The sequence below is a fragment of the Pseudorca crassidens genome, chromosome 14 (assembly GCF_039906515.1).
Source record: "Pseudorca crassidens isolate mPseCra1 chromosome 14, mPseCra1.hap1, whole genome shotgun sequence".
NCBI classification, from domain to species: Eukaryota; Metazoa; Chordata; class Mammalia; order Artiodactyla; family Delphinidae; genus Pseudorca; species Pseudorca crassidens.
In genome coordinates this window covers 36,293,927-36,317,148 of record NC_090309.1, presented here as the reverse complement: position 1 = coordinate 36,317,148, position 23,222 = coordinate 36,293,927, and the positions used below count along the sequence as shown (strand labels likewise).

General features: G+C 43.6%; 1 protein-coding gene across 2 annotated transcripts in view; it reads right to left on the bottom strand.

Annotated features, from left to right (window-relative positions):
- Nucleotides 1-23,222, bottom strand: part of SPRED2 (sprouty related EVH1 domain containing 2) — a 120,653-nt gene that overhangs the window by 39,564 nt on the left and 57,867 nt on the right. The window contains exon 1 of one of the 2 annotated variants that reach the window (XM_067704882.1): nt 15,052-15,220. The exons of the other annotated variant lie outside the window; for it this stretch is intronic. Within the exon in view, the coding sequence (XP_067560983.1) occupies nt 15,052-15,068 (17 nt within the window). The 5' untranslated portion in view covers nt 15,069-15,220. Of the gene's footprint in view, nt 1-15,051; nt 15,221-23,222 lie in introns of those variants that run through there. 2 annotated transcript variants of the gene reach the window in all.

The window sequence follows — 23,222 nt, the reverse complement described above, 5'->3', positions numbered from 1 at the left end:
ATGGTGGAAACGTGGTTTTCAGCTCTGTACAAGCCCCTACAGGTAGAACACTAGCTCTGCCCGCTTCCTGTCAAACAAAATGTGTGTTGTTTGTATGGTTAGGCCATTACGGGCAACAGTGGTAAGAAGAGCATCCAGACGTGCGAGACCCCACAGGAGCCAGTTCTGGTGAAGGCACCTGGCTCTCCTCTCAAATGCAAATGAGCAGCCACTACGAAGCAGAGAAGGACTTTTGTGAACATCAAGTGTTTGCTTCTTAAAGAGAACTGGCTTGCATGATATCAGAGTTGGGGGAGCTAAAAAGTGGGCTAAGACCACTCAAGAAAAAGGCTTCCCCACAGTTAACTTAACATCCATGAAATCAGCCATGAAGTACACTTGACGGAGAGTGGTCTTGGAAACAGCCCTACCCCCATATCTGCTAGTAAGAGCATCCAGGTACCTCGAACAGGTACTGACACCATAACTTCGCATGCATGGCACCAAGGCCCTCTGCCAGGGACCAGATTCACCCAGAGAAGAAAGCAGGCTCTTCATCCAATCTTCATAGTGTCCCTGCATTTCTGAGATGCTGCAGCTCATCTTGCCCATGCAGAGTCATTCCCCCAGGCGATACAGCAGAGCTTTTATGTGTTTTACCTTTGTAATCAATTTATGCAGTTTTAAAATGGCATGTAATGAGTTTTCAGAATGGAACCCCAATATATAACATGGTACCTGGAAGGTGGTGGGTGCTTGCCTTGCAATGACTGGGGATGTAACCTTCATCCAGAAACTAACTGGGCGGAAAGCAGGGGTTCCTGCTTATACTGTGGAGTGTGAATAGGTTTTCCTCCTTTACTATGTGCTGGGCTCAGAATCTGGGAGTGAAGATAACTAGAAAATGTTTTAGGAATCCCCACTTTATTATTATTTTTGGCCATGCCACACGGCCTGTGGGATCTTAGTGCCCCGACCAGGGACTGAACTCGGGCCCTTGGCAGTGAAAGTGCAGAGTCCTAACCACTGGACCACCAGGGAATTCCCTAGGAATCCCCACTTTAATCCTGCATCACAGCTAGTAAGTTCTGCTGTCCTGCAAGGTCACTAGAGCCCTCCCTGTCCAAGTTCCACCCTGAGCCAGAGGGGGAGGCATGGGGCGTGCTTATTCTCATCCTCACATGCCCCATATAAGCCCAGCATCTTTGTTGTTCAGGCTACCTAGCTACCCTGAAGCAGATAAATAGACCTACTCACCCACACACTATTTTATAGTGCATGTATCAAAAGGGGTTGTTTTCTCCATTACTACGAAGGACATTGCCAGCATGACTGATATTTGAAATAGGAATGATTCTTAAATTTAAAAACTTATAAATAATTCCTTAGAACCAATCCTAGGAAGTTGAAGTTTATTAGACATGGGCCTCTAGTACTTTTATTTTCCTACTTAAACTTTAATACAAAAACTCTCCTCTAGAATAACCACTGCAAACTCGTTTCTATGAGCTACTGTTTCCATGATTCAAAATAAATGCCCCTACCTTGTTTATAATATTATGTACAATACTTTCCTTTACATTACAATGTGCATTTTCCAATCTCCAAGTGCTTCCTTTCAGGCCACAAGAGCCAGAGTAGCATGTACACTGAAAATCATTCTCTGGCACGTGGAGCTGAAACACACACCCTGCAGACGTCCATGGGAATGGACACCCTGCCAGCTGTCCCAAGTGGAGGGTACTTGCTGTTCATGGGTCCTGTGACCCTTAATGGCCAAGAAAAGGAAATGAAGCCAAGACACAAAGGAATAAAGATCAGGGCTGGAAGTTAAACATGTAAGCTTGACAGATGCTTAAGAGGCCTGTGAGGAAATAGCTGAGGAAATACCAGAGGCAGTTAGGGGTCCTCTGACATCCCCACAGCCTGGAAACACTGACCAGGGAGCACTCTGGTGAGCTAGAAAAACCTACAGCTGGCGAGACAAGTCAGAGCTTCTCGTGGCCCCCGATCCCCCACCTCAGTGACAGCCCCAATTCCAAGGGCAAACCTTCCCACGCTGAACGGGAGGTGGTGATACCCACGGCAGCGCCCAGGTACGCTGGAGGTTATCTTACAAAACACTGTTTTTGGGGTTTCCTTCTCAGCAAGGTTTACAAAGTTATATTAGAATCACTCCACTGTACTGTCTTTAAAACACAATTTAGGGCTTCCCTGGTGGGGCAGTGGTTAAGAATCTGCCTGCCAATGCAGGGGACACAGGTTCGAGCCCTGGTCCGGGAAGATCCCACATGTCGTGGAGCAACTAAGCCCGTGTGCCACAACTACTGGGCTCACGTGCACTACTGAAGCCCGCACGCGTAGAGCCCACGCTCCGCCACAAGAGAAGCCACCACAACGAGAAGCCCATGCACTGCAATGAGAAGCCGCCCATGCACCGCAATGAAGAGTAGCCCCCGCTCGCCGCAACTAGAGAAAGCCTGCGCACAGCAACGAAGACCCAATGCAGCGCCCCCCCCCAAAATAATAAAAAACCCACAATTTAAAATTTAACCTCTAAGCTTTCCTCACCTGTAGTCTGAACAAGCATAAATCCTCCACAGGAAAAGAGTGATTCAGCTAGATTATACTTCTGTTGCTCTCGATTTTTTTTTTCCCCTTTTGGAAAAATCGTTTAACCAAAACCTTTTGATTTTACTTATTTAATATATCCAATGTCTTAAGGATGGAGCTACAGTTCTTTTTTTTCTTCAACAAAAAACCCTTTCCTACCTACATTTAAATTCAGAACTTAAATTCAGAAACCACAAGAATACTATTGATAAATATATAATATCCACAATGATGGATCACTTATAACTGGGGCACAATAAAGATAAAGGCATTAGAGCTGTTATGCTAATGTACAACCTAAAACCATAACACCGGGCAGTGTTAAACTTGGGCAATGAAGTGTTGGCTGAAGTAAATCTTAGCACCCGAAGGCAATTTTAGAAGTTGTGTCTAAGACAGATTTTTTTAATGGCTCTTTGGCAACTCTCCCTGTGTCAATATAACTTTCCCGAGCAACTATCTCTTGAGGTGAGTAACGGACCCAGCTGGGAGAAGCAAGACCCGGCTGAGGTCAAGCCTGGAGAGATAGGGCAGGACAGGCATGGTAGCTTATTGTACAATTGGTGAAGAAAGGAATCATTTTTTCTTGAAATCTGAAGATTACTTGCTCTAATCTCTACTAATAGCAGAAATCCTAATTTCCCCACCCTGTGGATCCAGGGAACTGGAGATTCCTGGGCATATGGGCCCCTTAAATCCTAGGTGGGTTTCCTGGTTGACAGACCACTCCGGACCTCTGTATCCTTATTTGTCAAGTATCTCTACAGTGGATAATTACCTTAATAGGAGGCTCTGGAATGCATTTTAAATTATTTTTGAGTTTTAGGGGCTTCCCAGGTGGTGCAGTGGTTAAGAATCCACCTGCCAATGCAGGGGACACAGGTTAGAACCCTAGTCTGGGAAGATCTCACACGCTGTGGAGCAACTAAGCCCGTGTGCCACAACTACTGAGCCTGCGCCCTAGAGCCCGCGAGCCACAACTACTGAGCCCGCGAGCCACAACTGAAGCCTGCGCGCCTAGAGCCCATGCTCCGCAACAAGAGAAGCCACCGCAATAAGAAGCCTGTGCGCCACAAAGAAGAGTAGCCCCCGCTCAGCAACAAAAGACCCAACGCAGCCACAAATAATAAATAAATTAATTAATTAATTTAAAAAAATTATTTTTGAGTTTTAAAACACTGGCTCCAGAAAACTAACTCACACGACCCTCTACCACGAACAAAAATCCTTCGATTTGGAAGTAAATATAATACAATTAAAAAAAATTTTTAATTTACAATCCCACTGAATTCAACAAAGTTAAAAAAATTTTTGGAGAAGATTTCTTTTTAAAAACCCAGCATCAAATGATTCTCTGCAGTGCCTCAGATGAGGATTATGTTAGCACAAGGGGGATAATTCCATTTTAGACTCTTCCTTTCAAGGCAAATCTCCCTCACCAGGCAAGGCTGCCAGACCCACCTAGACGTGTCTGCATCCTGCCTCCACTCCTCGTTCCTTTTACCTGTACATCCAGGAACCATATCTGCTGTAGACAGTTACTGAAATAACAAATAAATATATCCATGTATCTGTGTTTTATTTTAATGTGAATTCTACCATAGACTTATACACAGATTCTCTAACATGGTTAACATGGATATTTTAAGATCACCCAAAACATTTTAGGAAATCACAGTAAGATTTTATCACAACAGTTCATTAACATTAAAGGCAATCGATGGGAGATTTCTGAGTTATTCTCAAAAATCATCAAAACACGAACAACTTTGACATGAATAAGCCACTTTAAAAAATGAAATTTATCTTATTCAAACCAAGATAGAATGAATCTGCTTCTTACAGACTGAAATGGTTCTGTCCTAAAGGGCGAGTTTCAGGTTGATCACACAGTGCGAAGTGGGGACAGGAGTCCTGGTAGGCGAGAGGCCAAAGTCTGCCTCTAGGTTTATGATTTTGCTTTTATTGTCTGCTGCTTTGCTGAGCCCAGAGTTCAGTGGGGTTCATAATTAATCAAGATCAAAGGATTACCAACTTGAAACAAACAAAATAACCCACAGCTAAAGAACCCTTTCTTCTCCTATGTTTTTCTCCAAAAGCAATTAATTTTCTTTGACTTTCCCTGTTTTACACACCCTTCCAAAAATGGTATTTACGATCCACGTTTAAACCCCCAAAGGCCAGCTAATGGAAATGTGAGATTACTAAACAAAATTAACTCTCACCACATTAAAGTACACATGTAATAGAAAAATTGGTACTTCAAAACACAAACGGCAAAGGGAGTTGTTTAAAGTTAATAATCTCCAATTCAGGTCTTTAAATTGCAGCCCTTGAACTTCTGCGCCTGACTATCTCAGAAATCTTCGCTTTCTAACAAATTAGAGAAAACAAAAAGGAAGAGAGTGATTAATGATCACATGCTGAATTGATCCAGGAGAAGCACACCATATCTGCAACTCACTTTGAAATGCATAAAAAAATAACAGGGTGTCTCAGATGGACCGAGGGATGGATGGATAGATTATGTGGGTGATAAAGCAGTCGAAGTAAAATACTAGTTTGCAGGCTGGAGCTGGTGGGTGTTGACCGTATACTTCTTTCAACTTTTCTGAACACTTGAAGATATAAGGAGAAAGAGAAAATTTAGTGCTAGATTCTAAATGGAGATCAACACTAAACCTAGAAGATGCTGACAAAGGTACTGAAAAGTCTGGTTACTTCTCCTCACGTGATCCAGGACACATTTTCCATTTTTTTACCTGTCACCTACCACCCTCCACTCCAAAGCAAACCATGGTCAAAAGGTTAGGAAACTACTTTATCAACCTATGTTGATACCAAATTTTAAAGCTATAAAATCCTTTACAAGCCAGTCTTTAATAAGACCTGTTCTCAAAAGGAGGTGATAATTTCGCCCACAGGGAGGAAGGTCAGCATGTCCTGTTAGCGACAGGCTGACTGGATCGTGATCTACTGGACACGGACACCCTTTCAGGAGGCAAGAATTACCAATTCATTTAATTTCTTTTCTTCTAGGATTCTGCCACCTCCCTCATCAGAGATGAAAAGCTTAACAAACAAATAAAGCACATGTGAAGCATCTGTTCTCCCTGAAGAATTCTGGACCTCTTCCTTTCCCAGGCAGAGACTAGAAGGCCTGCACGGAGAGCTTAGGTCTTCAGTTATCACTGGTGAAGAGCCACACAAGTTAGTTACTCGCTTTTTAAGCTAGAAAGAATCGTAGAAATTATCTACTCCAGACCCCGCACTCAGATGGAAGAATTAAAATCCAGACTGGAGGGTTTCCCTGGTGGTGCAGTGGTTGAGAATCTGCCTGCTAATGCAGGGGACACAGGTTCGAGCCCTGGTCTGGGAAGATCCCACATGCCGCAGAGCAACTAGGCCCGTAAGCCACAACTACTGAGCCTGCGCTCCACAACAAGGGAGGCCGCGATAGTGAGAGGCCCGCGCACTGCGATGAAGAGTGGCCCCCGCTTGCCACAACTAGAGAAAGCCCTCGCACAGAAACGAAGACTCAAAACAGCAAAAATTAATTAATTAATTAATAAACTACCCCCAACATCTTCTTAAAAAAAAAAAAAAAACAGACCGGAGAAGGGACTTGTTCAAGGTCACTGGCATTAGGGACAGATAAAGAACTAAGATCCAATCTCCAAACAACTCTCCCAGACTCCCCACGCTTTGTTTTAAAGGGGTCCAGAATTGTGGCCCAGGTCTCATATCTCAGCTAGGTCATCCAGAGGATATAAGAGAGGTTATTCTCATGGGTCTCTTAAAAGGTACTGGATGGACAACTGATTGTCAAAGGAATCAAAGAGCAAGTATCACTAACATAGCCGCGCGCAAAAATGGCAGAGCTGGGGGTGGGGCTGGGAAGTCCTCCCCAGTTTGGCAAAGTTTCACACCAACGGAGGCAAATCCTCATTTTTGGATCCACAGGGTGTAGCTAGTGCCCTACGTCAGCAGACTTGACCTCTGTGGCACAACTCCTTCTCACTCCTGGCTGAGACACCCCAGACCCACTAAGCCCCAGTTCGTTCATGTATAAAATGAGGGAGGGGGCCCAATGACCTTTGAGGTCCCTTTTCAACTTTGGCCTCTTTATAACTTTGTGTTAAAAAAAACCACATGGCCGTAAAGTCATGCCAGAGGACTTAGCAAATATTCTACAAAAGCATATCAGAAAACTTTCAGCAGTGAAATGCAACCGAAAACATCTTTCGAATTGAAGAAAAACTCTGAAACCACAAAGACCTGAAACCATGACAAACTAACAGATAGGCTCCCTCAGTGCAAGTGGTATTATGCAATTATAAAGCTCCCAGGAGCAAAGCTGGGCTATCAAAGTACTATGAGAAAAGCAAGAAAATGATGAAAGTTGCGTTTTAATAAGTTCCTTTGAACAAAATAGGTACAACCTAGCCATCCGGCTGGGATTACACATCCACAAATGCGAGATTCTCCTTAGCCACAATGGAAGAAAATCGCCAAGACATACTTATGGAGCAAATTCAGGCAAAAAAGAGAAGAGAAATTGTCTCTTTTCTCCCAAACAGTTCATCCTATAAGCTTTATCATTTGACTCAAGACAGCCACTCCAGTACCAATCTTCACTACTTTCAGAGAGAAAGAGGGAAAATGTTAAGAAAAAGCAATGAAGCGATTGCTTAACTTAAAAATGGGGAGAGACATTTACTCGTAGGCCTTTGATAAAGAAACTCTGTGTACTTCAGGTTTCCCATTGGGTCCAGGCTGCTTCAATGTCACAAATGAGCTCTGGTCAAAGTTTTCTTGTCGGGGCTTCCCTGGTGGTGCAGTGGTTGAGAATCTGCCTGCTAATGCAGGGGACACGGGTTCGTGCCCTGGTCTGGGAGGATCCCACATGCCGCGGAGCAACTAGGCCTGTGAGCCACAACTACTGAGCCTGCGCGTCTGGAGCCTGTGCTCCGCAACAAGAGAGGCCGCGATAGTGAGAGGCCGGCGCACCGCGATGAAGAGTGGCCCCCGCTCGCTGCAACTAGAGAAAGCCCGCGTGCAGAAACGAAGACCAAACACAGCAAAAGTAAATAAGTTAATTAATAAACTCCTACCCCCAACATCTTAAAAAAAAAAAGTTTACTTGTAAATCAGTTGTTTGAAACGAGAACGTGATTTCCCCACAGAACAACCTAAAAGGGTGAGCAGTAGGATTCCCAATTCGGTCCATGGAAGCCTAATCAATTCCTAAAATACCTGAATCACAGGCCTATTCCCAAATGGTTTTGACTGCCCGCTGACCATCTCAACAGAAGCCTGTTTCCCTCCTCTGGTGGAACAGCCAGTTTTCGGCTGGGTTTTGCCATGAGTTTTCCTCCCTGGGTGTGGGGTGCAGGAGAAAGGGCAAGCAAGGAGAAGCTCTTAAACTCTTCATTTTGGCTGCATTTTGGGTCCCTGGAATTTGGCACTACCGGATCTTGAAGAGGGCAGAAAAGAGCCAGCCTGACGATCGCCTGCTAATAAGGCTGAGAAATCTTTACATCTATGCAAGCAGCAGACAAACCAAACAGAAAGCACGTAAGGTACCCAAACTCACAATGACCGGTTTAAATGCAGTGTGACAATGGTACCAGTACCAGTGCTTTAGGAATGCCAAACAAGCATCCCTGGGGAAACTTTTTTTTTTTTTTTTAAATAAATTTATTTATTTTATTTTTGGTTGCGTTGGGTCTTTGTTGCTGCACACGGGCTTTCTCTCTAGTTGCGGCGAGCGGGGACTACTCTTCGTTGCAGTGCACGGGCTTCTCACTGCGGTGGCTTCTCCTGTTGCGGAGCACGGGCTGTAGGCGCGTGGGCTTCAGTAGTTGCAGTACACGGGCTCACTAGTTGTGGCTCGCGGGCCCTAGAGCACAGGCTCAGTAGTTGTGGCGCACGGGCTTAGTTGTTCCGCAGCATGTGGGATCTTCCCGGACCAGGGATCGAACCCATGTCCCCCTGAATTGGCAGGCGGATTCTTAACCACTGCACCACCAGGGAAACCCTGTTCTTTTATGATGGCGATGACTGCCGGTGAGCAGTTAGAAAGGCAGCCACAAGGCAAGGCTCACAGGATCAACACGCAGCAGCGACGCGACTAGTTCTTGATTTATACATAGAGGGACAGGATTTGACCTACGAGGGCAATTTCCTTCTGAGATATTACAAAACAGAGCCATCCTCTTGGTACACATGCTTCCATTTAGTTTCTCTCCTGCCATAAAAGAACTGGGGGGTAAGGAGAATGTGTAGGCCAACTAGCTAGGAAGCTGGCTCACAGTTTCACACCATCTTCTTAAAATGTTGTTTCATTTGTAGGAGAGTATTCTAGTCTGATCTCAGAAAGAACTTCCAAGGAACATGAGAGATAATTAGGAAGACTAATAGCCATTTGATTTTAAGACTCATGATCTTCACGGATAATCGAGAGCCTCGGAGGCTAATAAGCTGCTGAATATGGACTTTCCTGGCTACCACCAACATGCTTGCTCCAGGGAGCCCGACCAAGCTATTGGTCATGCGTTCAGCGGTAGCTAAAGACCACTGCCTGAGGGAAGTCAATCCAGCAGCCAGGGCCCACTTCTAGCAGCGAGCTTTACAGGCAAGGTGGCGGTCTGTGTGGCCCAACAGATGCAACTACACTACCACGAAGCCGTGCTGTGGCTGCAGGCTGCCATCTAGTATCAGGAAGGAAGGATGAAAGGGCTTCTGTCTGAATGCCTGATCGAGAGGAACTACTCACAGCCCAGCTCATTCACCAGCGTGCTTCAGCAGCCTCTCAGGACTAAGCCCACCCCTAGGGAAGTCACAATCCCTGAAGGGAGCCAACTGGACTGAAAATTGCTCCACACCCAGCAAATTCCCACAGTGAGAAACTCAGTATATGGAAGCTCTTGGGTGAACTGAAAAGGCTAAACACAGAGTGATGTGACACGATGACACTTTTTCTCGTGTGTTTGCATATAGGGAATTAACCCTCACATTTATTGAAGGTCAACTCCTATCTCAAAAGGCAATTAATTTCACATCCACGGTTCACTGAAGTATTACTCACAATAGCCAAGAGGTGGAAATTACCTAAATGTCCATCAGGGGACGATGAAAAAAGAAAATACATACAACAGAACCTTTTTCAGCTTTAAGAAAAGGAAGAAATCCTGTCGTATGTTACAACATGGATGAACTTTAAGGACATTATGCTAAGTGAAATAAGCCAGTTCAAAAAGACAAACACTGCATGATTCCACTTTTAAATTCCATTATCTAAAGTAGTCAAACTCGTAGAAACAGAAAGTAGAACGGTGGTTGTGAAGAGCTGGGGTAGGGGGATATGGGAGTTGTTTAATGGGTATAGTTTCAGTTTTTCAAGATGAAAAGGTTTCAGAGATGTGCTGTACAATAACGTACATGTAGTTAACACTAATACACTGGACACTTAAAAATGGTTAAGATGGTAAATTTTATGCTATGTTTTTTGCCACACACACACAAAGTCAATTAATTTGAGAAATAAAAAGGGGCCACTTGAAATAGGTATACTCAAGAAGGACCCCAAATTCATAAATTTGGGACTTTGGCTAAAGAACATTTCTATTGTCCTTAGGTAAACATTACCTCTATTTTAAAAAAACCACAAAACTCTCCTCTAATGATGAATGTAGCATATGTCCATTGTGCAAACTACATACATTATAACCACGCTTTGATTTAAGAAATATTCTTCTATACTGTGAGGAATGATTAACAAACTACAAGACCTTCTCACGGTAACTATAAAAGATTCTGTCACTTATCACTAATATAGTTATAAGGACAGAATCTCTAAAAATATTTATTTATTAACATCTTTATTGGGGTATAATTGCTTTACAATGGTGTGTTAGTTTCTGCTTTATAACAATGTGAATCAGTTATACATATGTCCCCATATCTCTTCCCTCTTAAAAATATTTTTTATGATTAGTACCTTTTTATTTCTTCTATACCAGCCTCAGTTTTTAAAATTATTTAAAACACACACACACACACACACACACACACACACACTCACAAGGATTTTCTAATGGTTCCATTTCTTCAACACGGGGGCTAGTGATTTTTTTTTTTTTTTTTTTAGTGTTTTTCAAAGCAGAAAAAGGGGCTGTTTTCTTTTTCTTTGGAATGAGCTCCTGCCAGATTTTGCACACTGCAGTTCTTTGGCAATGTGATGAGAACACATGCCCACCCACAGACACTAATTCTGCTCCTCACTCTTCCCAAGCAGCCTCTATGACACATGCTGTCTATACTCCATTTGATGGAATTCAAGAGGCCCAGTCAAACAGCAGGCCCCGCGGGGCCGGAGCAATGGCAGGCAACCCATCTCTTCCACTGGATGGGCACAAGGAATGAGTGTTTAAAAGAAAACCACAAAAAAGCCAAACCCAACTTGTACGTCCCCAATCTGAAAATCTTTACAACTCTATGAATTAACACTGAAAATGAAAAGTCATCTCTTGGGTTGAAATCTGGAAAGAGATAGTATCTGGCTGTGGTTCCTTGCACAGAGCTCTGTGAAGACAGTGCAGCAAACTCCCCGAGCTGCACTCAAGAGGGTGCTCAAGGAAGGCAGCCTATCCTGCAAGCCAGCAGCTTTCTAAGAGGGCTGAACTGCCATCCTGGCACCAAGGCATTTGCTTGCTCTTTGGTGATTATCAGTCATGAAGAAATGCTGGTGATTAAGAATCCAACTATGAATGGGCATGGCTTCCATTAACTGTCCCTCATCTGTCCTAAGGCAATCTGGGCATAGATGACAATGCAAACAGGTTGTCAGCAAACTTATACCTGGAAGAATGCTCAGGACTAATAAGAGTCCATACTGGTTTGATAAGAGAGTGGTCATTCACCCCGTTCACATGTCCTTAAGAGCAGGGGTTGATGCCCTAAGGCTGTTCTGTACCTGTCTCTGGCTTTTCTGAGCCACATGAGAAAGTTGATACTCCCAGATAACGATTCAAGATTTATCTATAAGTGCTATTAATCCCACCCACTGTGTAGGCAGAGTGGCCATAAACCCCGGATGTGGGCAGGACAGTGTAACAGCAGAACAGTGGGCAAAGGACAACAGGCAACGGACAGGTCCAGCTCTCCCCCGGGGGCTACGGTTACAACCACGCATCCATAAACCATCCACCAAGTACAGAAGGACAGACTGCAAACTCACTGAACAGGTCTCTCTAAATACAAATAAGTATTTTTAAATGTTGATAGATAACGTATAGTATTTTGAAAGGATTACTGAATTCATTATAGCCTTGAGTCATTAGAATATAATTTTAGCCGATGCTAAAAAGGGGAGGGGTCTTCAAAACTCAAAGATTGACAAAGACTGTCCTTGGTGTTTACTAATCTGTGCCACTAAAATATTCCAGGACGCTCTAAGTTTTCAGGATTCACCCTCCCTGACTGTCACTCCCCGCAAGGACGAAGGGGGAAAAATCCTTTGTCCCAGGTTGTCGGTCTACTTGGCTCAGAAGACGCGGCCACCGAAACTATCAAATGAATTTTTGAGTAGGGCAGTTCTTTCTTTGATATGAGAGCCGTCCAAGAAATGATAGATTCGGAAGAACCAGAAGGGAAGAGCTAAAAGTTGCTTCTACAAATAACCATCAGGGGCTCCGGCTAATCCATGAATGAAAAACCCAGGAGGAAACTGTTGCCTATAATGATGGATCCCCACTGAAGAGGGAATGAAAGCAAGGACAGGGCTGGGCCCGGATCACAGCATTTTCAAATGTGACACTACCCAGCGCAGAGCTCTGAACAAGGGCAGCGTCTCACTCAATATCTATCAATCGCTTCCAAGTTGAATGATGGGAAACCCACGGTACCAACTGCGCTCTGTATCCCCTCTCCCTCAAAAGGAAAAGAAGGAATCTGAAAACCACGTGGTCACTCTGGACTGAGGCTCTTGGGGCTTACATCCAAGGGGCTCCCAAAGGCTGCCACAACCCCAGGGGTGACTACAGAGATCAATATGCCCTGAGGGTGAAAAGTAACCAAAACCGAAAGAAATCACGCTGCCCTGAAATAATGCGGACAGGACCTGAGTTAGCCTCAACTGCACCAATCACAGGAGACCAAGGCCTTTTCACAGACATAGAAAAACGCCAATAAATCAAGAACTTTAAATGAAATGTTTTTATATACCTGCCTGTAATACTTTCTGTAGGCCTCAAGGAAAAAAAAGCTATCAAAACCTAAGATTTTAGGGGTAAGACAGGAATAAAGACACAGACCTACTAGAGAACGCACTTGACGATATGGGGAAGTGGGAAGGGTACGCTGTGACAAAGCGAGAGAGAGGCATGGACATATATACACTACCAAATGTAAAATAGATAGCTAGTGGGAAGCAGCCGCATAGCACAGGGAGATCATAGCACAGGGAGATCAGCTCGGTGCTTTGTGACCACCTGGAGGGGTGGGATAGGGAGGGTGGGAGGGACGGAGACGCAAGAGGGAAGAGATGTGGGGATATATGTATATGTATAGCTGATTCACTTTGTTATAAAGCAGAAACTAACACACCATTGTAAAGCAATTACACTCCAATAAAGATGTAAAAAAAACTAAAAAAAGATGTTAAAAAAAAAAACCCTAAGATTTTAGCGAAATCAGGGCAAATTAGCTCATCTCCCCTTAATTCACATTATTTAGTCACATTATTTTTCTGATGACTTTTGACAAAATGAGCCCTGGGCTGAGTGTGGCATCCACCAAAGCTCCAAGAGACCCCCGTTCACTGTAAGACGGCAAAATTCGGGCTTTAGTTCAAGCTACATTTCTAAAGTAGCTTTTCTTCCATGACTTTAAAAAAAAATGTTAATGAGAAGGAATGAAGAGGACTCTCACTTTGAATCTGAAGTATTTTTTTAATATCGCCAAGTGCTATTATTAAACATTCACTATATATGTGTGTGTACACACACACATATAAAAATAAGCAGTACAGATGTGGGCAGGAAAATTCTTAGCAAAACTCCCACATATTTCAAATACTGTTCTTCCACATTATTGTCCTCTACCATAATTAGCATGTTACAGCCTAACAGGTGGCTTTCATTTATAGAATGCAAAATTAATGAAATTTGGAGATGGTCCTGTCTCCAAAAACAAATTGGCCATTCTAAAAATAGTGTACCCCTTAATCTACAAAACAAACAGAAACACACCAAACAAACTCATTTCATGCTGGCTCACCATATCATCGGAACTGCTGAATGCATTTTAATAAATAAATTTAATACATTTACTGACAGTTTAGAATACACATACCTCAAGGAAAACAAGTCATTATTACGGACTTTACAAGAAAGGGGAAGAGAAAAAAAGACTGCCTGTTTTTCCAGCTTGGTAACCTCAGATCTGTTTAATGCTCTCTGAGTGATAACAAAATTTACCACCACAGACAGGGCTGCTCCACAAATGCTAAATCTTAGGCAAATTTGTGGGCAATTGTGTTACAGGCCCTGACCCAGCCATTTTGGACAGACAGACCAGAAAAGCATAAATAGCACTGCTATAAACTAACTATAGCATCTGTCCCTAACAAGTAGGATACAAAAAGTATTTTTAAAAAACATGAGGAGACGCTGAATGGACTGTCAACACTTGGAGGAATGTTTAATACACTCAAATAAACAAGATATGTGCCTTAACTAGCCAGGCATTGTTTAAATTTAGTGAGTGAAGAGAGGGTCAGACAGGCGACACAGCCTCCCAATTATGCAGAACAATCCTTCAGATCATGTGAAAGCTATAATTAAATGTTGTTACCGAATCTCCACCACCCTTTCTCCCACCTAGAAAAAGTTAATGCATGAATTCAGTACGAGCAAATTATGATTTGCAAAAAAATATTCACTTAGTCGGGGAATAAAGCTTTCTGGCATTAAGTCATCCATCTTGGAGGGGTAGGAAAAAGCACAATATTGAAAAAAAATCCAACATAATAAATAAAATAGTTACCATTAGACCACCTCCTTAGTTCATCTCTGCTTATTCATTTTTTAAAAAGTTTTAAGCTACCCCACTCCCCCCAAAAAGGTATACCACCTCTGCTGTTTCCTAGGCAGTATCTTTTAAACTCAGGGCTTAATAAAAGGGATGGGTTAACACCACTTCTATCTGAACGTCTAAGGAGAAATCTGTTTCCAGAAAGGAACATGAGTGGACAAGAGCTCTGTGTCAATCAAAAGACCAGTGGTTACCTATCTGTCCTCGCACGTGGATGCACACAGACACACACACACGCTTCAGTTCTGCACAATTAGAATAATTTTTTCCCCTCCCTTAAAAAATGTTAAAAGCAAACACCAGAAAGGTTAGGCAGAGGAGAACCACAAGAAAATGAAGTTCGTATAAACAGTAAGCACATACCTGGAAGGCGATGCCATTTCCGCTACATTGTAGAGCCCAAGTGCTGGGTATTAGCATTATTACTACTATAGAGCTTCCGAGAAAAATGGATCGGCTCTTGCGGACCTGAGAACCAGCTGGCTGCTTGAGAAGTGGTTTCCCCCATACATGATTCAGTCTCCTTGACAAATATACTGCATCGCACTGGATGAGTCATCTGAGGGTTAGTCCGCATTTTATAGGCCTGTTGTGTCATTACTCACATTCAACATCCTGCTTCTCAAAAGTGGAAGCTGGAAGTCTGACAGCTGACAGATGCTTTTTCCAATTAAAATGTTGTTTAAAAAAAATTCCTCTAAGTTTTGATGATCAGTCATTGATGATACTGTGAAATGCACAGGGAGCAAATGGCACGGCTCAATACCCCAGATCACAGTCTATACAACCACAAGGGCAAGTTGTTTACCCACCCCCATCCCCAAATAATTTTGTTCCGAGTTGAAAGCAAGGACCCTCCCTCCTCTTTTAAACTATCAGTGAAATCAGTATGTTGGTTCTTATGTTGTAAGGTTACCTAGTTGCAAGAGCTTTGTTTAAAAAAAAAAAAAATACACATCAAAATTTTGTCCCTGGAATAAATCTGTTAGGTGGGATAGTGGGATTGGGTTTATAAAATGTCTACTTTTAAGAAAAAGTATGCTAGGGATGAAATGCTATAATATCTGGGATTTGTTATGAAATATTTTTGCCCCAAAAAGGGGAAGTTTAAAGAAATGTGACAAAATCTTGACAACTGTTGCATCTGTGTAGTGAGTATATGGGAACTGGCTATATTATTCCCTCTTCGTTTGAGTAGCTTTGACAGTTTTCACAACAAAATATTTTTTTAAATTAAAAAAAAAAAATTCAGTCCTATGGGCTAATCGTACCGACACAAGGCAATTTTCTAGTTAGGTGAGAACTCACCATATGTGTGAATGGGGGCATCATTCACGCAGGGCAACCAAGCGGCCCTGGGGGTGTGGGGGAGTGCCAGCTGGAAGGTACGATACACGTGTCCTGAGGCCACCGTGAGGGTGCACCCACCCCCTGGACCCATCAATGCCTGGTGCCCTCTCCTCCCAAGACTGTCTGGTGGTTGTTCCACAGGCTTTCTTTGAGGACTTCACTCGTGAGCTCAATGTTGACATTACGAGGGATGGGTGACTCCAGCTTCCTTATATGGTTTTGGAAAAGTTCCATGAGAGATTATAGAAGTCCCAACCAAGTCCTCTCACACCAACAAACCTCACCGGGAGGTGGCAGGGCGTTTGCACGACTCGCTTTATGCTCAAATTGGATTAAACCACCTGAAGGGGGAAGACAGCTTTGATTTTATGGCCAAGAGAAACCCCATATATGGAAGCTCCAATGTATGTTAAAGGAAATCATTGTTGAAACTAGATGTTTAAAAAGCCATCTGTGTTGGTAGGTATGTTCTCCAAGTGTGACAAGTCATCACAGGGCACTGGAAATACAGAGGTCCTATGAAAGCCTAGGGCCTCGGGACTGCTCCCTTTAGGGCTGACACCGAAGGAGAGGAGGAAGTGTCAGGTCGAGACTCCCACCTCAGGCACCAGCCAACCAGCCTCAAAGGACTGGGCAAAGAGGGCTGAAAACTGGCTGCAAACGGTTGTGATGTCCTCACACCACATCAAGTGACCCTTACGAATCCAGACTGTTCAGGACTGTGTGGGCCGGAACTGAAGCCTTCCTTGGTTTTGACAGATTCTTTCCTCAATTGGACTGTAAGCTACAGGCTTATCAAAATGTCCCCTTGAAATTTAAAAATAACCTTCCACACACTTGCGAAGTATAACTGACCTTCATGCAACAGGTAGAAATGGGAGGAATTAATGAACTTCTAGCCTAATTTGAGTTTCTGTATTTAAGAAATAAATCCATACTTCTTTAAAGAACTGTATAACTCATATTTCACTAATTAAAAAATACAAGAGTAGGGACTTCCCTGGTGGTGCGGTGCTTAAGACTCTGCACTCCCAATGCAGGAGGGCCCCGGGTTCAATCCCTGGTCAGGGAACTAGATCCCACATGCCACAACCAGGAGTTCGCACGCCACAACTAAGAAGCCAGTGAGCCGCAACTAAGGAGGCTGTGAGCTGCAACTAAGACCTGGCGCAACCAAATAAATATTTTTTCAAAAATACAAGAGTAATAGCAATAATAATGTACATACACACAGAGAAAAGGAATGAGAATATGGCAAATACGGTAAAATGTTAACAAATGGGGAATTGGATATAGAGGAATCCTTCACACTATTCATTTCTCACTTACAGAAAAATTGCAAGTTTCAAAATAAACACAGAAACAAGAAAATACAAAATCCCTGTTACAAAAACAAAGAAAAAAAAGATTTTTATGGATTTAATAGCCACCACAGTTTTGCTGCTGCTCCCCTCACTCATTAAAAAAAAAAAAAAAAAAAATCTTAGACCATAAGGAAATTTACCAAAATGTAAAGGTTAGGAAAGCCTCTCTGGGTTAGGGTTTCTCAAAGGGTGTTCCTTGCAAACAATTTTATAAGAGGCTCCAAAAACAAAGCAAAACCAAAGCCCCCTGAACAAACATTTTGGGAAAACAACATACTCCATCCTTGAGAATGCCGTTTGTTTAGTGTTGCATTTCACAAGCTCATCTGGCCACAGCAACCCCTCACCCATTCCCATTCCTATGAGCTGAAGAAAGCACTTTGGGAACTACTGCTGTAGTTAATGGGTTACGGAATGCTTTTTTTTCCTGATCTTTTACTCTAAGTTTTCTTCGGAACACGCCTCACTTACTATAAGAACAAAAGACACGCAGACTCGGTTTCTGCCATTTGTAATGGAGATTTCCTTTTGGCTGACTTGCACACTGATGGCCACCAGCAGTCTGCCCTGACCACGCTACAATGGCCTCGCCACCATCAGTGCCAGTCGAGGACCCTTGCACCTGGGCACAGCAGGTTAACAGCTCATGCTGGTGTTGGTGGTTCTGTTAAGAGCGGGTAGGCCCTGGCTGAGGCCATCCAGAAGAGCTGCCCGGGCCCAGCTCCACCTGGCCAGCCTTAGAGCACTGGGTCTTGGAATGTGAAAATCAGCCTGGAGGTCTCTGGCTTCTGAATTCCCTAGGCCTTTAAATATTCATCTCCCAGCACTGATCCTTGGGTGTCAAGAAGCAGAACTCCCTGGGAAGCACAGCAGAACATGGCTTCCAATTTCTTATAACTCGCTAAAGGACTCTTATTTTTTTCATTCTTGCCATGTATTAATTTATACAAGAGTTTTCAGCAACTATCTCTTTGCATGTATTTTGGGGCGGGGGGGAGAGGGTGGCTAAAGTCCCAATACTGGTTAATGTCAAGATCTAAAAGCATAAAAGCAAATGTGAACGCCAACGATGTAGGTACCGTAGGCTGTGCCGTGCAGTGGTAAAGAGCTTGAGCCTGGAGTTAAGCTATCTTGGTTCAAAACCCAGCCTGGCCCTTAGCTGTGTTATGTAAGTTCCCTAAGCCTTTGCTTCTTTGTCTGTAAAATGGGTATAATACTATTAATAACCTCAGAGAATTGTTCTGAATGGGATAAATGTGATCTTTCACAGTAAGTACTTAGTATAGGGCCTGGCCACCTACAGAGCACTCGTTAATTCATGCAAACAACAACCATGAGGACGTTTGCAAGTTTTATGAATTTAGACTGTGAGACGTGGGCAAATCACGGCCAGCCACCACACTGGTCTGTGGCCTATCGTCTTGTGGCCACTTTAGAGCTACGAACGCAGAATTGAGCAGTTGTGACAGAAACCATATGGTCCCCACAGGTGAAAATATTTACTATCCAGACCTTTACAGAAAAAGTTTTTCGACCCCTGGTGATTAACGTCTGGGTGGATAAAGAACCAGGTCTTTTCCCTATAGAAGTTTTGGTCGTTGCTCCCTTACTTTAATATCTCAATTTAGAATCAGATACACAAGCATTATTTCTGGTGATTTGGTCCACACGAGCTGTGTAGCTCATGCTCTCCTTACAATGCAAAACACACACCACAGTGCTGTCTCATGGTGGGTGGAGAAATCCACAGAGCCTGAGGTTGCCTGTTGGTCTTTCCGCCTCCCCTCCTTCCTGACCTCCCCTATTTCAGAGTCCAGCGACCGCAGCTGATGTGATTCCACAGCTGTAATTTCCCTCCCCCAAGTCACATCTGTGCATTATGTCGAAACCACATGCGTCCCCAGAGCCTCAAGCAAGAGGTGAAAGATGATCTGGAAGAGGCATTTAGGAAACTGAGCAAAAAGAAATGAAGGGTGCTTTCAAGAGGGCTGGACAGCCATGGGCAGGATTCATACAGCACAAGCGGCCTTCAGAAACAACGGCTGCTGCAACACTGCCCCAGCCAGCAGGAGTCCTGTGAGGAGCCTGGGGCCAACCCAGAAAAATGAAGAACACGCCTCAAAGGCAGGTCCCAAGACTCATCCCCGCATCCAGTCGTGCTGCCTATTTTCTTTGGCAGGAACGCTTGTTTATTTGGGGAAAATAAACCCACAGTATTAATGGATAATGCAGGTGAAGGGACTCCTGGGACTGGTCTCTGTGAGAGGAAACTTGAACAAAAGAAACCATTCGAACTGCCTTCAGTTAGTTCTCTTATCAAAAAAAAAAAAAAAAAAGTCTTAGCCAGCTGATCTGACAGAGATGAAATCTGGTGGCTACTTAGACACCCAGTTTTTCTGGTGGTCACTTGCCTTCCCGGCATACATCAACGTCTTTGCGACGTCAATCCAATAGAAAACCGCCTGTGTTAAATACTAAAGTGAAGGATGAGCGCTGGTCAAGAAAGAGGAGGGAAGCAGAGGATTTCAGATGGCACGCAGAGTGGCAAATCGCACTTGCAGCCAACTCAGTTTTCAGCTGTGTTCCTTAAGGTGTAACTGTCTAGCACAGGGGTAAAGGAAGGCTTTCTCCAAAGCTCGCGGTTAATTTGGGGATGTTCAGCTCGGCCAGAGCCAGAAGACCTGCGATGATTAAATGCATATGAGCTGTTAAGCTAAGCAGATCTTGTTTTTTTTTTTTTTTTAATAATAGTCCCTATGATACGAGGACCTTTCAGAGCTGGGCTTGTGGATTCAGCCAGGTTTCTTTAGGGAAAGGCAACGGGAACTCACATTCACCCGGTGCCCATTTTGTGTGGGGTACTCTGTAGGGCTATATTAATGCACCCGCAAATTTTGTTCCTGGCCTGTGTGGAGGAAAACAGGAATGAGCTACTAGGTCGATTTAGGCTAGATAGTCTGAATTTTTCGGCACAGGATGTTACACAAACAAGACTGATAAAAGAGGAAGAAGGAGTCTGAAATACATCAGAAATATGGGAATGTCACCCTGGGAAATTACAGAAGGAACCATGGGCTTGATTAGCAAGGAATAGGTAAGAGCATTCAGGGTTCTGGGTCTATGGCCGAGCTGCAGGCCAGGCGTCCAGCAGATCACTTTTCGCTTCCAGCCTGGAGAGCAAACAGGGCGACAGGGCCTGGCCTCAGAGACCTGGGCTGCAGACAGAAACCAAACCTACATCTAGGGGTGAAACTTCAAGTTCAAGGGATGAGGTTGCCTCAAGACCCGGAAAGACACTCTTTCTCTCTGTCTCTGTCCCCATACACACACATAGGGAGCGCCTAAGGGGTGACTCTTTCTGTACTTATGAACATCTGCCAGGCTGAACAGTGAGGTCTTTGCTTGACATCTGCTTAAGGTTGGACAGCTTATTCCTCAAGGTACACTCGTTATCATGAGGATCACGGCACAGACTGAGCATACTAGACCCGAATCTGTCATCAGCCTAGCTCAGTCCAATCTGTCGTCTTCCTAACTTCAGGCCAGAATTAGACCCGAAGCCACTCAAATGCTGCATAATTGCAGGGACAGTCTTCAGAAGAGGAGCCTACCACTCATCTTGACTGCTGTTGGTCACTAAAAACATATGCAAGACAATGGTAGTCACCTCTATTTGTCAGGTGGCTCTGCAGGTATTCAGCTGTGGAAATAAAAATCTCTTCTGAGAACTCCCAAGAGTACTCTTTAATCATCTGCCTACGTATACAGCACACGTGACTGGGGTTAGAAATCCTGCAGATTTATTCTGTTGGGAGGCAGGAGCTTGGGCCTGGCTTCACCACTAGCTATGTGACCTCAGGCTGCAGAGTCCCTTCTTTGTGCCTCAATTTCCTTGTCTAGAAAACGCAGGGCTTAAACTAGTTCAGTCCTTGAAGCTCCAAAACTGTACAAAGAATGGATTGATAACAGCTAAACGAGAAAACTGCCCAGTAATGAAAGCAGACAGAGGAGAGAGTGGAGTGGAAGGAAAGCTGGGCAGTGCTGGTTCAAGACTCAGGGCTTGTTGGGGCAGAGCTATGTTCCCGACCCTGGATCTAAGAGGCCAGCTTAAACTAACCCACACGCTTAAAAGGATGCAGATCTCGCAGCTTGCCCAGCTTGCCCTCTCAGCAAGCCCTTGCTGCCCTCAACGGCAATAGCAAGTCCGAGGGTGGGAGCGCCAGCAGGTGCCCCCAGAATGGGGCCCTGGGCCAAGAGGAGCTCTCCTGACAGTGCAGCCCTGAGGTCACATGGCAGCCACTGGCCAGGGTCGCTCTGTCCCCTCCCCCTCCCCATCTTACTTGTATTTAACCAGGAAAAAATGTGATAGCACATGGATAGCCTAGGCAGTGGATAAATACCTCAGAAGTCCTCTTGCAGCAAGTGTCTATATATGTTGTGGTTATTTTCTGTCTTACATGTTCTCAAATGTTTATATTTCAATAAATATCTCTCTCTCTCTCTCTCTCTCTCACACACACACACACACACACAAAGGATGAGGATCTCATGCCAAAGCTGGAACTGACTTTTCCTTACAAACAACATTAGTCAACAATAGCAGCTAATGTCAACATTAGCCATGGTTGTATTATAGGCAGGTGCTGAGCCTTACAATCTCACAGGACTTTTAATCACAGACAGAAACTAGAGATAGGGGAACAGTCTAGCACACCCTCTTCTCCGTCTTCATGGCTATCAGTACCACAATGACAGCATTTTGCTATGATTTGCACGTTACCTTTGCCATTGGACTTGAGACTCTTAAGAAAAGTTTTTTTTCACTTTTGTAGCTCAGCGTCTGGCAAATGGTAAACCCTTGGTAGACTGAGTTTCTTCCATTCATTCAACAGATGCAGGTTAACCTTTATTGGCTTAAATAGGGGGTGGAGATTAACTGCTATTGTTGACTAATGTTTGTAAGGAAAAGTCAATTCAAGCTTTGGCATGAGATCCGCATCCTTTTAAATGTGTGGGTTAGATTAAATTTAATATATTCTTTGCCACTATCTGAAACCTATTAAAAATAATTGGGAAATAATATTTCCCCATTTTTCTATTTATTCATTTCTGATTTAAAAAAACAAAAGATATTGCATGTAGGGCTTAGCCAGATTTTTTTGTTCCGTCTTTTAGTTCAGCACCCCCTAGTGGCAAATAAGTGATTTACAGGTTTAGCACCTTATGGGCCTTAACTGTTAACTAAAAACCAGAAGAGCAGCCTAGAATTCTAAAATGAACCTTAGAAATATCTGCTTCTACACCAACCACATTTGACAGATGAGAAAACTAAGATCATTGGCCAAGTTTCTTGTTCAAATTCAGTTGTAGCAGCCAGAAAGAACTGGGCCTAAAACTTCTGAAACTAAGTCCATTGTTCTTTACTGAGAATTACCTACCTAGCTAAAACCAAAATCATCCCAAAATTCTGTCACATTGTTAACTTCTGGTTTCGGAAAAGCAATCAGAGATGATTCCAAAACAAGAAAGTTGATGACGGTGTCCAGAATATGTACCTGCACTAGAATTCTCAGGTACCAGGTTAAATAAATCATCAGAAGGGTAGCCAAAGTTACTCATTATTCTGAAAAGTGTTTCTGACTTTGCCATCAACATTTAAGTTCTATCAGAAATTTTTAAAATGGGCCAGTGAAGCCGAGTTAGGGCTTGCCAGTCAATACACTGCAAACTATCAGATAAAGATTACAGATCACTGCCATAGGCACAAGCTTCTTGAGTTCTATGTAGGGAAGGCATAGGTGGTGAACATACAACTTGCTT